General features: G+C 38.2%; 1 protein-coding gene across 9 annotated transcripts in view; it reads right to left on the minus strand.

The window, feature by feature from the left end:
- The window catches only part of LOC126374669 (potassium/sodium hyperpolarization-activated cyclic nucleotide-gated channel 2), a 317,872-nt gene that overhangs the window by 2,956 nt on the left and 297,638 nt on the right, over positions 1 to 17,278 (minus strand). For 6 of the 9 annotated variants that reach the window (XM_050021371.1, XM_050021380.1, XM_050021378.1 and 3 more), the window contains 7 exons: positions 5,904 to 6,067; positions 5,488 to 5,630; positions 4,164 to 4,301; positions 2,751 to 2,852; positions 2,174 to 2,323; positions 1,629 to 1,847; positions 196 to 460 (listed from right to left, as the gene is read on the minus strand). In XM_050021371.1, the coding sequence (XP_049877328.1) occupies positions 196 to 460; positions 1,629 to 1,847; positions 2,174 to 2,323; positions 2,751 to 2,852; positions 4,164 to 4,301; positions 5,488 to 5,630; positions 5,904 to 6,067 (1,181 nt within the window). The remainder of the gene's footprint in view (positions 1 to 195; positions 461 to 1,628; positions 1,848 to 2,173; positions 2,324 to 2,750; positions 2,853 to 4,163; positions 4,302 to 5,487; positions 5,631 to 5,903; positions 6,068 to 17,278) is intronic. The other 3 variants (XM_050021372.1, XM_050021374.1, XM_050021373.1) reach the window with 3 other exon arrangements.

The raw sequence follows: 17,278 nt of genomic DNA on the forward strand, positions 1-17,278 counted from the left end.
ATAATTTGAAGAGTTATAACAGAGTGAAAAATATAAAGAGGAAGGCGAACTACAAGAATGAATTAGAGATGAAAATAGGAAGTAAAAAAGAACATCACCCGAGAATACACGCAAGACTAAAGTTAAAACATCAGGAGAAAGGTAAGAGTGTAAGTAATAAGAAGTAGTAAGAAGTATAATATATAATTTCAGAACCTGGCTGGAAGACTTCATATCGTAACTTGGTAACAACGTCTGAAACGAAGTTGGAGTCGGCATTTGCGAAGAACGGTACGGAGGCGACGAGCGATCGGCAGTTGTAGTTGATGACGTCTTCTCGAAGCTTCTCGCTGAGCTCGCCGAGAATCACCTCCTCGTCGAAGAACTTGCCCTGGTACCGGTGCTCGAAGTATTCTGTGATCCGTTGCCGCATCTCCCGCGGCAGCTTGCGGTATGCCATGTACTCTTCTACTTGTTTCACCTGGAATTTTTAAGAGTCCAATCAATATTTTGTAAAGAAATCAACGGTCCCAAAGCTTCCTAGTTTCATCCAGAGCGTGACGCCAATCAGGCAACAAACAAAAGATTATTAATGTCGTGACAGAGGCGGAACCATTAGAACTAGAAATGACCCAAAGACAAAGCTTACATTAAAAAGCGAATCAAACCATGCTCTCCACAATCAAGGGCTGTTAGAAAATTACCCAATTGAGCCTCCGAAAACATCTGATTCCGAAAATAAAACAATATTATATACTTTCTTTCAAGTAAACGTCGATGGCTCCATATCCATAAAAATGTTAGTGGGATGGAAAGTAAACTGTTATGAACACCAGATTTTTGGGATGGTCCCTAGTTGTTATTGAGTGATATGTGAGTTAGTATAGACAAATAATGATGATCACGATAACGTGAATATGATAATGCCTAAAATATTTATAAACCGTTAGAATTTGTGACAAGTTTCAGGTACCTAAATAGTTGCTCTATAATATATACTATCGGCAGTGTTTGGTGTTTCCCAGTAAATTAAACCAAATACTGTGCAGTTGTAAAACGTCCAAACTTTATTTTATATCTGTACAACAACGACACACGTACACACATTCACTCTATACTCACGTCTAATCTCTGAAACAGGCAATGATTGGCTTTAGTGGACACACTGGATGGATCATGCTTATAAATGCAAAATGTTAGATATTAAATATTATTAAAAGTGACTTGAGGTCAAAAAATCATCTACAATTTTACATTGACAAGTTCTCACACTCAATAGTATTAGAACTAGGTGTTCATAACGGTTTGCGATTCCATAATAGAGCACAGGATGGAAGACGTTCAAGCAGAGTGTCCACCAAGAAGTTGTGGATGCGGCATTATTATAAGCAGAATACTTAATAAGTAATGGGGTCGTATAAGAAATCACCCTAAGTGCTTCAAATACTATTCTTTTCATAAACCAAACCCATTCGTCATAAAAGCGTTGTTAATTGTTAGTTTTTCAGTATCATCTCGTATTTTATTAATGTTATAAGTATTTAATAATAGTAATCATTTCGTAACTTGAAAATCACGAGAAACTTCTTGGTAGAAAATCCGACGCGTTATTTAGAAACGTAACAACATGATCCAGGACTTTAAATTACCTTTTCTCGATATTGTCTGCGGGAAGAATCTAGGGACTGGATGAGGTTGGTGGCGTGTCCAAGGAACAGAGCGTAGCACGTGGCACCCGATATCATGGAGAGCATCGTGAGCCACATGTCGGTGAGCGACTGCGGCGGAAAGCGGCCGTAACCGATGCACAGCATGTGTGACATCGCCTTGAACAGCGCCCACGAGTACTGCTCCAACCAAAAGGCCTCCTGTAACCACGTCAAATTAGCAAATTGAAAACATCGCAACAGTACTATTTTCTATCTCAAATAAGGGACGATTACAAGAACACAAAATGGCTTTCTCTACAATGGCTTTGAGCATGCAAATATGTAGTTGCTTGTACCAAACTAAACAATGATGATTATCATAACAATCTTTTGCAATCCGCTGCTGAATATCAGACCTTATTTGCATGTTACCGCAGGAATTTCTCGACTGCTAGCTGCTGTTAATCTCCTGAATTCATTCAAGTTGCGATTCAAAAAAATTGTGGTGCTATTCTATTCTGGCACCACAAGAATAAAATACCGACCTGTAGTTCATTTATGGCAACCCAGGAGTTAGGAGGGAATCCTTGCAGCATAGGAACGAGGAATTGAAGACAACCGGACCAGTGCCCGATTAGCAACATCATGCAGATCAGGTTGAATATCCGCATAAACACCGAGGCCATGTTGAGGAACTGCGAAAAAAACGAAAGAGATTAGTATTGGACCGGGAGGAGACGTTTCGTCTCTAAAGGAAGCCGTGCGGATTGCGCGCGACAAGGACGCTCGAGGTCAAGCATCGCATGATTCTCTACCGATGGATTCGTAAGTAGTGAGAAATTAAGTATGAACGCGTGAAACGATTTGTCGAGCGAGCATGCGTGGAGGGCGACGCGGTGGAGTGTCGCGCGGCCGCGGCCGCCGCGCGGTCGCGAGACTCTCCCCGCGCGCGTCTGCCCGCGAATCCGCGCGGCCGCCGGCTGAACAGGGGCAGTACAGAAACGCCAAAGAAAGAGAGGAAGCCAAGCGTACGCAGCGGTCTATAGGACGCCCGGCGGTGCCGGCAGCATGCTAAGCGGGCGAACGAGCACATGCGCGCCGGCTCGTGCCGACCCTGGTTACCTTGAAGATCAGATTGCTTTTGGTGTGACCCTTCTTTTTGGCAACGTCGGAGCTGAGGCGTCCCCTCCGTTCCGTGCGCTTTTTTTGAAGATTCTGCAAGATCTAGAAAACAAGCGAGAAACACGAGATAGTAGGAAGAGAGCCAGGCGCGCCCGGAAGAGCGCAAGGGGCGGCAGACGGAGGTCTCGCGGGTGGGGCACACGGGGGCGCGTGCAGGCGGGTGCGGGCACACACAGGATGCACTAACACCGAGACGAACGAACGCGGGCTAAGCCCCTACTCCTACGCTATGCTAGTGCGCGAGCGCGACGCATGCGGCGGCACCTGCGAGGCGAGGTCGCGCGAGCCTGCGCCGGCGTCCCCAGGTGCGACGCGCGGCTGCGGCGTGGGGCTCATCTGCACACAACAGCGTCACTGCGAGTCGCGCCACCACCCGTACTCCACTTCTCACTGACTCTCCGCTCCGCAGCGTCGACCTCGACTCACGGCCGCGGACTACCGACGCCGGTCTCTACTCAAAGTTATTGGAACCGAGTCTTCTCGCGCGCGATTTGAATTTAATTTCTTTTACGATTCATGATGTTTATTTTAGCCCACAAAACACGAATCAAATCAAAACAAAGCTTTTTATAAGCTCAGTCTCTTATTTTTCATGGGTTGTACGCACGAAGAACATTATTTCGATTCTAAGAAGTGCTACGGCTACGAGCTACTGAAAATTGTAGATGAATGCAACAGTCAAGTGGGTGTCGCGATATATGTCAGTATCTGGGATTTGAATTTGAACGAGTTAATGTAACGGTTGGCGCTAGTATGGTGATATTTGTGGCATTTGTTCGGCGTCAGCTTTTAAATTCTCGGTAAAAGATCTAAAGGCTCGAAAAAGCGGCAAAATAATAGTGAACAATTGGGCAAATTAAATATCATGTAGGCGTGTGACGGTTCGGGTCGACGGTAGTCGCGGCGGACGCGGCGCGGCGCATAGAGAAGAGAAAGAGAGAGACAGAGTCAGATCAGACGTCACGGATGAGCGTGCTCAGGCAGAAAGAAGCTTGCAGAGAAGCAGTAGAGAAGTGCAGAGCGGGACGTGGAGCTGACATACAGTGGGTGGGAATGGTATAATACAGGATTACAACAAACTCCATTATATACGTCTTAGGACCACTACTCGCTAGAACAATTTTAATTCATCATTATTATTCAATTATTTCTTAGGTGTAATAGTTACCAATCTACAGTATAATATTTATAATTTTCATATATTTTTTTTATAATTAAGTCCAATATTATTTAGTCAGTAGAGTTAAGTTAGGTAATGTCTTGTTAGTAGATGTATGCGTTATGTTGTTAGAGCCGTGTTAGTCCTCGAGGAGGTTGTCCTTTACTGTGTGGTTAGTAGAGATGATGGCTTACATATACTTCCTCCCATTGTGAGACGTATCGGACGAGCCTGGAGAGTCGCAGCAACCGCACCAGCGAGAGAAGCTTGGCTAGCCGCAGTATCCGCAACGCTCGCCCCGCGTGCAGAATTTGAAAGCTCTCACTAAAATCCTGCCAACACGAAACAACGTCTTAGAACCAACACCGCACCGCCCGATGCTCACTTCTCTCGAGCATCAGCACAGCACAGCGATGTTGTTTATACAGTCGAAGTGAGACATGCACTTGCTGACATTGAAAAAGACGAGTATCAGCCAAAGAAAAGTGCCGAAGCGAGCATAAACATGTTATAATTATGTTTTCTTTTGTTAATTTACATTCTCCTGTATCCAGTGGGCCTAAATTGTTAATCAGTGAAAGCTCAAAAATGTAGAGGGATCTCAGATAATATTGCTTGTGGTATTATCATAATCAAGCTCGTTGCTCTTTCAAAATACTCAAAATTATTCATATTGCTGGTTAGTGTGATTTCTTATCAATAATTAAAAGGCTAAAATTATATAAAATATTACAATCTGGTCGTGTTGTATTAAATAATTAGTTTCAAACAAAAAGTAACCCATGGTGCGTGTTACGAAATTTCTAAACATCGAGCAAAATGTGTCGTGTTCAGAAGTAGAGGTGTGCGTGTTAATGGGAAGCATATTTAAAACATGCTGTGAAATAGAAAGTCAAAATATAAAAATATTAAATAGGAGATTAAAATTAGAAGACGTGCAGACCAAATAGAACGGTTAAATAAAGATTTAGGAGACAAATCCTTAAAAAGAGGTTGTAAATTGGATTACCAACTAAGTGCATCAGAGTTTAGGACAGTCTGTGCAAAGAGTTGGAAAGTGCTGATTAGAGAGTTTATCATTATAAAACATTCAGAAGAGGGTTCAGTACCCCATACGATTATAGTCAATGTTGGTTTAGAATGAAACGCCGATAGTGGCGAAGAAAATAATCATTGAGGAATCATATGGGTTACCAATGATTCAAAAGGTGCGTGAAATTGGAAGAACGTGCTCAAAATTATAAATAAATGAGTAAGACATGGTATTGAAAATGGATCTAAAGTGCTCCACTCAAACCTTTACAATGTTCTTAGACCTTAAACATAAGACTAAACACACGATGACGCGTTGACGTTCTCGTGGCGTTGGGTAAGAGTCACAATGAGAAACAAAAGATCAAAGTAACAACAAAATTTTGCTATACAAAATAAAGTAACACCCAAGCTGAAACAGAATCAACAACATAAAAGAGAGATTTAAAACTAGTAATAGAACAACACGGCCAAATTGCAACGTACGTTTACCTGGTTGAAGATCAAGAATATATAATCTAGTGGTATACTAGAGATGAGGTCAAGGAAGAACCATGTCCTCAAATAGTGTTTCGCTATTAACTTGGGATCTAATATCACTTGTTCTGCATTATCTTGCTGCATAATTCCTGGAAAGAATACAAAACACAGCTATTGCAATGAAGTAAATAAAGCTAATTACCTAAATGACGAAAAAGTGACTTTCTATTATTCTATCAATCGTTGATATTAATTACATCTCTTGAACCTATAATACATATATGAATGACCATAGAAACTAAGTGACTGTAAATGCCATTTAAGAGCATACATAATACAAAACTTATAAAAACAGTCAAAGTTGCTGGAGTACAATACAAATTGATAAAGGATGGATAAAGAAAAGTTTATGGATATATTACCTGTTCTAAAATTAACAACGATATCTATAAGGAATATTGTGTCGGAGAGACAGTTGAAGGCAATCCAGCGTGTGCTGAGGTCGTCGTTGAAGAAGGAGATGGCGACCGGCAGGATGATGAGGTTGGCTACTAGTAATAGCAGCATGCAGAGGTCCCAGTAGAATCTGCAAGGAAAGAAATTCGAACGTTACAATTTGAGGAAAACTAGATAGCAAACTTCAGAACCGACGATACGCAAGAATTGGTACAGGTTATAACAATAGTCAATCTATTGGTTAAATTATTAGGCTTATGAGGTACACGTTGGCAGAAAAGGAATAGTTTCGTATCAATAGACATTTCTCGATAAATCTTCCGGCAATAGTAGGTACCTACTATTGAGTTTATGTTGCTCTAAGGTAGATACTATTAAAATCCTCCGGTCTTATAACTTACTCCAGAAACATCAGAATAACGATACTTTACAGACACATCAATTACACAACTCATAATTCACATGTTGGCATATTCTCTGAACACAAGACTGAAGTATTTGGTACATTCATCACATGGCGTGTTTTACTTCAGTTAGGCAAACTTCTACCAGTGACGCCAACTTCGTCGTTCGAGACGTCAAGAACCTATTATTCATAGTTAGCTAAAGTTTTAAGAAATTCCTGCAGTGCTATACGCAACTTTTCCGCTGCATTTATTTTAAGTTTCCGAATTTAATGTCGGATTTCAAAAGCGGCTGTTATATCCTTTAGTTTAAGATGCTGTATAAGATTGTTGGATTGAAAAAACAGGTAGCAATAATTTTACGAAGAAGCCAATGTGGTTTCAAGAAACAATGTAATACATTTTATCTTTTATATTTTTCATTGAATCTTTGCGGCACAACTTGCTTGATATAATTTAATGGTGCCTAAGTATTCGTTCTTGAAGGACGATTAACCATTTGTTAGTCCAGAGGAAAACTGGCTCATAATGAATATTATAATCGGATCCATCACACTATTGACGGAAACAACAAACCGATAATGTTAAATGGACATCATTCGAGGGAAGCAGAGTAGTAAGATCATCAAAGTAGACAAACAGGTAAACACAAATCACGAGATAATTGGAGAGGACAGGTGAGTAAGCGGCGATACAATTGCAGCCGTGGGCAGAAGTGCACAATATGCAATTACCCCATACAATCATACAGTGGCGATAGAGACGGCAATTGCGCGTGAAATGACCTCATCTGGCGTTTAATCCGCGCAAGCGACACACCTGCTACTCCTACTGTAGGAACGTTGATTTTTTTAAGGAAAACTTGAGTGGAGCCTGGCGTTTTTCATAATTTAATATTTTTTTTCTTAAATTTATAAAAAGTTTTTACTTTAGAAAACTAAATAAAGAAACCACTATGACCTCTAACGTTAAGTTTGGTTCAATACCCTGGATTTCATTGGAGCAAATTTAAAATTGCTTAAAAATTTTCACTGAACTTCGTCGACTTTAAGTTTTGTGATAGCAGCTTTAGACTTCAAAGAGCATCTTTCTACAATGCCTGAGATGTTGAACTTCAGAAAAGTCAAGCAGTCGCCGTGTAGGATAATAATTCTATTCAGGATTTCTGAACAACAGGGCATGGGAAGAAAGAGTAATAACACTCATTTCCTAAAAGAAGACGAAAATTATACACAATGTCTTAACTTGTCGTGACAGGACACGCGAAAGGTCCCAGCAGGATTATTTATTTGAAACCTGGATTTGATTAAATAAATGACACTTTAGCATACTACAAATATTTTTCTTACAAAATGTACAGTTTCAAAAAACTAGTTTTTTTAAACTAAGTAAGTAAACAAGTTTTAGTACCTATTTTAAGTGCACTGAATTGTAAAAAAAGAAATCTTGATCTTGCCCCAAAATTCAAAGTCTACATTCTCGAAAGATATAAAGTGATTGCTTATCTACTGCGGAAACAATGTTATTGTTTTATTATATTGGCCAGTTGAAGCAACAACATTGTTAACTTGATCCCAAAAATACATTTCACTTCAAACAAAATTGGTGTTCCACATGTTTGTGTTTGCTCGTATGAACTACTTTATCAACGTATATTTTTGTAAACATCCCAAATGTGTCGTACTTGCGTATTGCTTTTGTAGGCTAAGGCACACCACAATATCTGGGACTTGGAGCAGCTGGAACCCAAATGAAATTTAAATGAATCCCGTAGGAACAGTTTCGCAAACACCTTAGAGGTCAAACGTGGAATTTGTTGGTGAGGGGAAAGCTATAAAAATGTCTATTAATATAGTATGAGGTTAAATCTTGCGTGAACAATTTGTTTGGAAAGCTTAAGGGACAAAAATTGTAATATTGAGACCGGTAGAGTTGTCAATTTCCGTTTCTCATTCAAACATGAATTGTTACCAAAAATTCACATTTTTTTTGATATTCCATATTTTATACTTAAATAAAAGGGTGAAAGAGGTTGTATATTAAATTGTAGTTTTCCATCAAAATTATTTACAATGACAACACTAAACTATCACTAAAACGTAGCGGTGTCGTAACAAATGCATACGAATGCCAAAATATGAACGTTGGCACAAACCTGGCTGTGCCATTAAGTGAGGAAATGTGCTAAGTTGATGTCGCGGCCTAAGATTACGGCCAAATGTTCCCGAATGTTCCATCTGCCACCTTATTGCTAAGCTTAATGCAATTTTTATTTCGACATCTGCAGGGTGCGATTCTGGGGCCGCCATGTTACCTTTGTTAGTCAAATGTTTTTCGCGGATCATTATTTATTGTGTCGTGAACACTGAAAGTTAAATACCAGCTGGCGTAAAGTTTAATAAGTGTTTAAAGCAAGGCATTAAATGCTTGACTTACATTGAACCGTCTCATATTAAACTAACAAGGTTTCTTACTACACCACATTTGAACCTACAATGTTATAATACCCACTTTACTCCTTTCCGGTAAGACCGTTACTCAATTTACGCCCCTTTGTAACAATTTCTTTACATTGTTAGCTTCTATAGAGGCGTTAAGTAAAAGCTGCCGAGTTCTCCTAAGCTTTAATTTATTTTACTGAAGGTCTGGTTGGAAATCTCACACGTTTTACGACGACGGATGTAGTAAAAAAAACAGACGTGAGAGCTGTATTTTCAGGTTGCGACGAGGAGAACTTTTAGTCTAGTATTTGTTACAGCATATCTACATGTTGCATTGTCTAAAGTGATGCTCAGACAAGCAACAATAAAGAGTAATATTGATAAAAATATAACAACAGACCTGACAATAACAAATAACAATAGACATAAATCTATATGTCTGTATCACTTCAGTTACTTTTACAAATCTGATGACGTTATCAGAAAAATTCGGCGTGTATTAACACTGGATGGGATCCGAATTTTTAAGATGAACATAACAAAAATCAACCTTCTCTGTTATGTGATAGTGATTATACTTCCAAATAAAGCTGATAATTTGACTACTTTCAGCATATACACGAAGAACTATAAGCACAGACTAATAGCAGTAGGTACCAAGAAAGCTTGAAATAGCATAGACGTAAAATTCGAAGATAAAGTAGCAAGCGTTTCAGTAGTATTATTTATATAGCTACATGGTTCCCGTTTCATGGACAACCATAAATTGTGTTTTAACTGGTGATTGGTTATTAATAGGCTTCCCACACCCACATAAACCGTGGGTTGTGTATGGGTATTTCAAGTTACTCCCCGACGTCAATTTAATATGGGACACGTCGTTTTGACACCGAATGGACACGTCATTTGACGTCATTTACAAGTCATTTGACGTAGTAATCTACTGAAGCAAGAACATTTTGGAAGGAAAATCAAGTATATATTTATCTCTGTGAGGAAATTTCAGGAAACAATAAATCTAATGTCAGGCGAAATCTGTGTGAATTGCACTGTAATTTCTTATGTACTTAACTCATGTCATGTTTAAGGGATGTACCACAAAACTAATAAAATCTACAACATTCGTTTAGAATTCTGAAATTCTGAACTAAGTACATTAACCACCAGCCAAAAAAATTCATAATTTAAAATCTCTAATTAGAAAAATATAAAAAACGATTGAAAAAACAAACGAACATTGAAATGAAAACAGAAGTATTTAAAATCGTTCTGAATTTAAAGTAATAATTACGCAAAGCTGTTCAAAGGTGAAATGCTGCCAGTCTTTTGGGCATTTTTCCTCGGTGTGATGCTTTGGAGGAGTTTTTATATTATTCTATGTTTGTGGATTTTAATAAATAATGATTACGCAAATCAAATAACAAGTGTTGAAATTATGTTATTACTAACATTATCATCAATACCTGTTTTCTCTAAGAAACTTTAGTATCAATGCGTAGGATCACTACGAATGCTTCACACTCGCCCATTTACCCTCCCTCTAGGTATAAAATATAGCACCACTAAACCATGTCTCTAAGACGTCGTATAGACCAGAAGTTATAGCTCTTAGATACCAAATAATGAAAGAAAGGATTTAAACGTTACCACTTCACTGGGTTAGTTTTCTGATAGAGAAGCTTAGAGAAATGTTAATGGATCATCCAACTCTTTATGGCGCGCGTTATAATGAAATAATGAGTTTCCGTTTTTAATATCTATGACAATACTGAATTGTCTAATTATCGATTAGGAGTTTCTGATAAAATTCACGAGAGATTCGGCCAAGATTTGGGTGTAAATTCTGCAAATGGCGTTATTCAGGCTTAGGTTTGTTTAATAACTGTCTACCTAGAACTTTAAACTAGCAAGGGTGCAAGAGTAAAATAGGGTGGTAAATGATAACCTACTTTTTGAAGTCGGTTAAAAGACTAAACAAAAAGTGAATGCCGTAATTTTTTGTAAAGGTCGACACGAGACTCACGTGATCCATCGTTTAAGCGTTCCTTGCTTTAATTAACCCTAATTCAATCAACCTATGTATTTTGATTCGCTCGTCAATTTGTGACGCAATGAAGGAGTACCCAAAAATAGTTCCAGACATTGACCCTTTCATCAAAACAGAACTAACCTAACCTATCCATAAACATCCCCGTAGCATTATCCTATTGTCATATCTTCAGGTTAGGTAAGCGGACCCTGTGAAAAACGAGATAATGCGGGAGATGATGGGTTGCGATATGATACGAGTATGGTACCTATGGATGACGTTGTTAATTATAAGACTAATGACCGAAAACGAAGTGTACTCGTAGAAGCAGTCTCAGCAGTCTTAAAGGAATTCAACTGATCTAAAAGAAATATTATCTTTCTGATTGTGCAGATATCCAATGTCAATAAAGTCATCCCGAATACTTAAATATTACATTGAAAGCAATTATTATTATTACTATTGCGTATAGCAGACAAAAATTAAATATCCTGCGTGGATCATATATCCAGGTTAAGCTCCACCAACCAAGTCTCTGCCGCATGCGTCACAATTGAAAGTAATGGAAAGGTACACTACTTAATACGCATAATTAATTAAAACACCTTTCAAAGCTCATCCCTCAATAATAGAAACAAAAGGAAAGATTAACGAGCGCATCACGTGACAGAGCCTTAATCTGGGCATTAGGAGCCTGATTGCTGGAGGGTTTTCTTTGGAGCTTGAAAGCTTTGATTTTATGAGATTTCCGTAGAATTTTATTGTCCTTTTAAGGTCAAATTCAGGAAAAAAAATCTTTTTGGCTGACAACGTATAATAGATCAGATCGCAATAAATATTTTTGTATTTTTTGTATTTGTATTTTGGTCAATACAAGTATGTCGACAAAGGACGATGATTCAAAACGTTGCTCTCCACCAACAGATCAGATATCAATATCTCATTCGAAGCGTCTTTACAAGTCCATAAATATTTTTGTTTTATAGCGACTTTCTCAAAATAGGTTTAGTCGGAATTTGGGTTTTTAAGTATGAGTTTGAGAGCCTCTTGGTATATCATTGTTACAACTATCTCATTCAAGGCGTCTTAATAAGTTGATATTTTTGTTTAGTCGGAATTCGCGACTTTAAATATGATAGCAATATTGCTTAGATTAATTGGCCTTTTTAGGCCCTCAGATAATAATGCTAATCCTTTTCATGTCAATTCTATGCATCCCTTCACACTTCTGCTTTCGCTAAAATCAAAATCTAACTTGTTGCGCAAACCTTTTTCACAAATTAGGTAGTATTAAGGTTGTATCGTCTGCATTCTCACTATCCATCAGAAAGGTCGCGGTTAAGGTTGATAGGTTAAGAAAAAAAAGTACTTTTAGCTTCCGTTCTTGGCCCATTTTCCACACGCAGTTGATTACAACCATTAAACCTAGCGGAATTTTTAACACGGCTTCGAGAGGTCGTATCCTGGGTCATTTCAGAACTCGTTAAACCAAATGGTCCATCAAGTAATGATGGCGACGTGATAGCTTATTTGTGGATCCAACAGACTATAAATATGTGCTTTCTGGATTATTACTGGGACACTGCTGGAGTAGTTTATATGATAACCTAGTCAAATTATATAGTTTTCGAAACGTCAATATGGTTAATTATTATGGTGTTTGTATGAAAATACTCCCTATCCATCCATAGGGAAGGCCCGTGCCCCAGCAGTGGGGACGTTAATGGGCTGATGATGATGATGATGAAAATACTATACGGTGACTTCATTCTCTTTCCCTTTTACGTAATGTGTAGGTAATTGGAAATCGTAAATAAGTCAAAACGAAAGGATTTTCGATCGTCTTAGACTAATGATTTTGAGTGAGTCCTACTTATTTGTACATGGTTTGTCCGGAAAAACCTGAACGGCAAACTCCAAGCGTTTGTTGATAAAGGTTTACGGCAAATAATAAAACTATTAAAACAGGTATTGGATCTTCTGGCCTAAAACTATTACAAACACAGAACTGTGGACAGCACAGAACTGTAGACAGCACAGAACTGGGCGATTGATCATGTCATTAGAAGACCACCCGTCCTGACGAGCTCTAACCTGGTGTGCGTGTGGAAAAAACAAAAGGGGGCGGCCCTAAGAGACATGGCGACTCTCGGTTGACCGGGATTTAAAAACTCTCGGCATGTCCTGGGAGCAAGCTACAGAGGCTACAAAAGATAGCGAGGAGTGGAAATCTGTTATTCGAGCCCTACATCCCAACATAAAATGATTAGAAGAAGAAGAAGACTTATTTCAAGGTAGGGTTTTATAATTATTCTATGACCCACTTATTTACCCATTGTTGGTAGGGCCTCTTTTTCTTCTTTTGTTGCGGTTGGTATATAATAACTTTTGGTGCGTAACTATCACGGTCGAAGGGTTCGCCAATCTGTGAGAAATTTCTTTACTACACTAGTACTATAATTGTGTGCTATATCAAGACTATATAGTATAATTAGAGCTCGGATCTACAAGACAAGAGTCTTGCACCCCTAGGCAGAACTGTAGCTTACTGAAGACGCTGTTTATGATAAATGAAGATATGATTGAAATCAAACAAGCCATTAATGTATTGCCGTCCACTGTTACCTTTTTCTCTAGAATGAAACACTTTCTTCCTGTAAATGATGGAAGGGACGCATGCGTGGAATGAACAGTAGCATCCGTTTCAATTGTACCAGATATACTTACCAAGAATATGTTACGTGATGACCAAAGGTTGAAATTATGATGATGATCATTATTATCCTTCTAGTTACGACTAGTAATGACTTTATATCTAAACCTATTACGTATAGCATAAATCTGTAAACCCAAAAGTGCCTCAGTTTATGTTGGTATTGTGTTTTGTACTTCTACATTCTTATTAAAATCTTTTTATTTTTCTGCTTGTCTTTTAGATTTGATATATTTATCTTCGGTTGTCGTTATTTTATACGTAGTTTTACATTCAAAGTTTATTATATATTTAACGAGGCAGTGCGGGTGTTGTATCGCGTGGGATTTTGACTGCGATTATTTTCTACATTACAATATTATTATTATAATCCCTGTCAGCAATTCAGAGCTTGTCTAACATCATCTTTCACGGTAATTGGATCGTTACGCCCTCGTATAATTTAAATTGTCTAAAATAATGGAATTCTTGATTCTATGGCAATTAATCTGCCACCTAAACTAACAAAAGCACAAATATTTGGAACCTTTGCCCAGAAAAATCAGCAGCGCAAAGAGTCTTTCAAATATAATTTTCTCGTTTCGTTTCGAACGTTTTATTGGAGGGAAGCATGTGCTTCCTTGCTTCAAAAGCCTTTGGCCCAGGGCTACTTGCCCCAACACCTCCACCAAACAGAGGAGCAGCGTGGTGGAGTATGCTGTATACGCATCCGGTTGAATGACCCGGGAGCCCTGTGTCCAGCACAGTGGACATGGGCTGTTTATGTATAGAGATATTAGTCTATTTATCAAGTTTGATTAAATTCACAAGTAAAGTCAACGGTCGAGTTACAATAGGAACAATTTTCAAGCCTGACTTTATGTTCGCGGAAATTGCAGATATTGATTAATCTCATTGCCTATTCATCTGGAAACTGTATGCAGTTTATTACTGATCAATATTGTACAGATGTTTTCATGACAATTATGTCTGTGAGTGATCAATGGAACTGTTTTTTAAGTATCATGAGTTTTTATTACGTTTCGAATGTTTGGATCTTTTCATCATGATAATTAATTTAAGAGCCACGCTCTTGTCGGTGTAGCATTCTCCATTCTTGTCTGTTAAGGACCAATTCTTTGACTTCCTTATAAGACACGACGTTCGCCTTCGCTTTAATTTGTTCCATGTAAGCTCTTCTTGATCTTCCCCTTCCTCTCGTTTTTGTCCTCCTTTTTGGACCCCTTAGTGATTCAAATATTAGAATTGAAGTCCATTTACGACCTACTTGGCTTGATGGTTGAGCGTTTGCTCGAGATTTGTAGGTCCCGGGTTTGAAGCCCGGTGGGACATACCTATTACAAAAATCACTTTGTGATTCCCAGTTTGATTAAGACATTTCAGTAATTAAATAAGATGATTCGTGTTTCGTAGGGCACGTTAAGCAGACGGTTCCAGCTAGTATTTATTTTAAGTAAATTATGTAATCGTGATATGAGCCATGTAAGGCCTTTGGCGATTCAATTACCTATAACCCTAAAACCAGGGTTGATAAGGTCATTGCTGTCACAGCCCACAGAGAAAAGAAGAAGTTCAAGTTTAAAACATAAAGTTGAATACAAAGCAAAGGAAAAGGTTTTTCATTTCTACGACATTATAAGGGGGGTATTAATTATTATGAATTCATTTAAATTATACCCCGAGTACATTTTCTAATCATTTTAAATTAGATATAAGGCCAAAGTGGAGAGTCGTGTATGTTGCGCGCTTTGGGAAATATTAGGCGGCGGATATATTATAGCAACAAATTGACATTAAATATAAGTTAGAAAAAAAGTTCGCTTGCGAAACTGTGTTAGGTATTTTTTTTGACGTGACTTGTTTCAGATAGCTTTAACTACTTGGCCGGGTAAGTACAATACGGCAAAAAGCAATCGTCTGAGAGGACAGTTTTTTCAATTCCATTATAACAAAACTCTGTGAGCTGACAGCTATAAGCGCTGAATGAGGGAAATCGTCCACCACGCCGGGGCGGTATCGAAGTCCTGAAGTGCCTGTTTCTGCGAGCTGATTTGCTGCGTCTATGGCTAGAGTAATCAGATCTTCAGAATGGTATACTATGTGTCCTTGGGGAACCGGTATTTTTCAATATCGTCCCTAAGCGGGATGCATTCAAAAGCCCAATCTACCAAGGGACTTGGGTGGTGCTGAGCAGAATTAGAGAAACGTTTAGAAGCTAACTTGTTATATTGGGTACCAAAAGTACCTTTTGAATTTTTGCCCTGGCCTTTTTTGGTGAGCTGCGACACCCATATACCTTTCTGTTTTCCAACTAAATATTAATGTGTGTATATTTTAATGTTGTAAATGTATATGTGTGTCGTAGGTTTTACCTAAGTAAATAACCTCTTTTATTATTATCATTTTTAACGTATAGTTCATCTCTTCTTTCGGAGAGTATTTACCAGAGACACTATTATTACTATTTAATCACAAGTAAGCTAATAATAATTACTCCAATATTGTGGTTAATAGGTAGCTAAATATCGAACTATCAACCGATGCTACCATTTGAGCCGCGTAAACAAATGTTGGATTGACGTCAATAATGCAATACATGTGGTGGCAATAAACATAATACGGACATCCGGGTCGAATTATATCCAGACAAGCGTGCAGTGATAATGTGTGCATGTGCGCTCACCCATAAGGTTGCATTTATAATGCAATTACATTTGATAATGTGTAGGTATAGTTTACACGTCATTATTATTTATTACACAATATTGCTCTATGTACAATAAATCAAATCAGGGATTAAGGTTTTGTAACTTCTATGGCTACTGTACGTACTTGTACGGTCACGAGCATTAATATGTATACACTTTGGTACCATGACAAATTGAACTGTAAGTCTCACTAAATGTCAATTATGTAAGCGCGACAGAGTCCTAAAGTGGGTACATTATATTGCTCATGACTGTACACGGCACCGACACCGTAACGAATACTGAGGGGGATGATCAGCGCAGTATTCTGAGTTAATATTAGGTGAAAACAGTCATCGCAAAAATATAGAATTCTTCTCTTCTATCTACACGATAGAAGTGAGGTGGACTATCAACCCTACCAACCCTGGTGGTCAGGGTTATTACTGAGCTGCCGTAGGTTGCTGACATGACTCATGTAACGACTTCGTACTTACATCAGTAAGTAATAACCGGGACTAACGGTTTAACGTGCCTTCCGAAGGACCATCTTACTTTCTTCTTTTGGAGTATAAAATTGAAAATAGTTTAAAAAATACCATAAAATATGAAATGCGACTAATAATAAACGACGGAAAAATCCACTTGATATTAATTCAAAATCATGGTCTGATTCTTATACTTCAATTACTTACACTTCAAAATGTTTCACTTACCATCTCGAAAAGTAGGTTATGCAGCGTGGAGGAACCACTTTCCACTTTTATTTATCATAAAAGATTTTATAAAAGCCCTATTGATGTATAATATTTTGATATAAAAATTGCAAAAGCATTTCATAAATTACCTCTAACCAACTTTGTTGTTAACTCACTCGTTTGCAGTCGGAAAGGCAATTTTAATTTTAGCTTTTCTGACGTGAAACACAATTTCAGAGAAAGCCTAAACGAATGGTCTCGTTTCCCAGCTAAATGCATTAATACGTCAAACGAATACAAAGTTAAAACGTGTCCAAGGCCCTATTAAGGCAGATGCTCCACCGCCAGCTTTTTCTATTTTTAACGTGA

The sequence above is a fragment of the Pectinophora gossypiella genome, chromosome 17 (assembly GCF_024362695.1).
Source record: "Pectinophora gossypiella chromosome 17, ilPecGoss1.1, whole genome shotgun sequence".
NCBI lineage: Eukaryota > Metazoa > Arthropoda > Insecta > Lepidoptera > Gelechiidae > Pectinophora > Pectinophora gossypiella.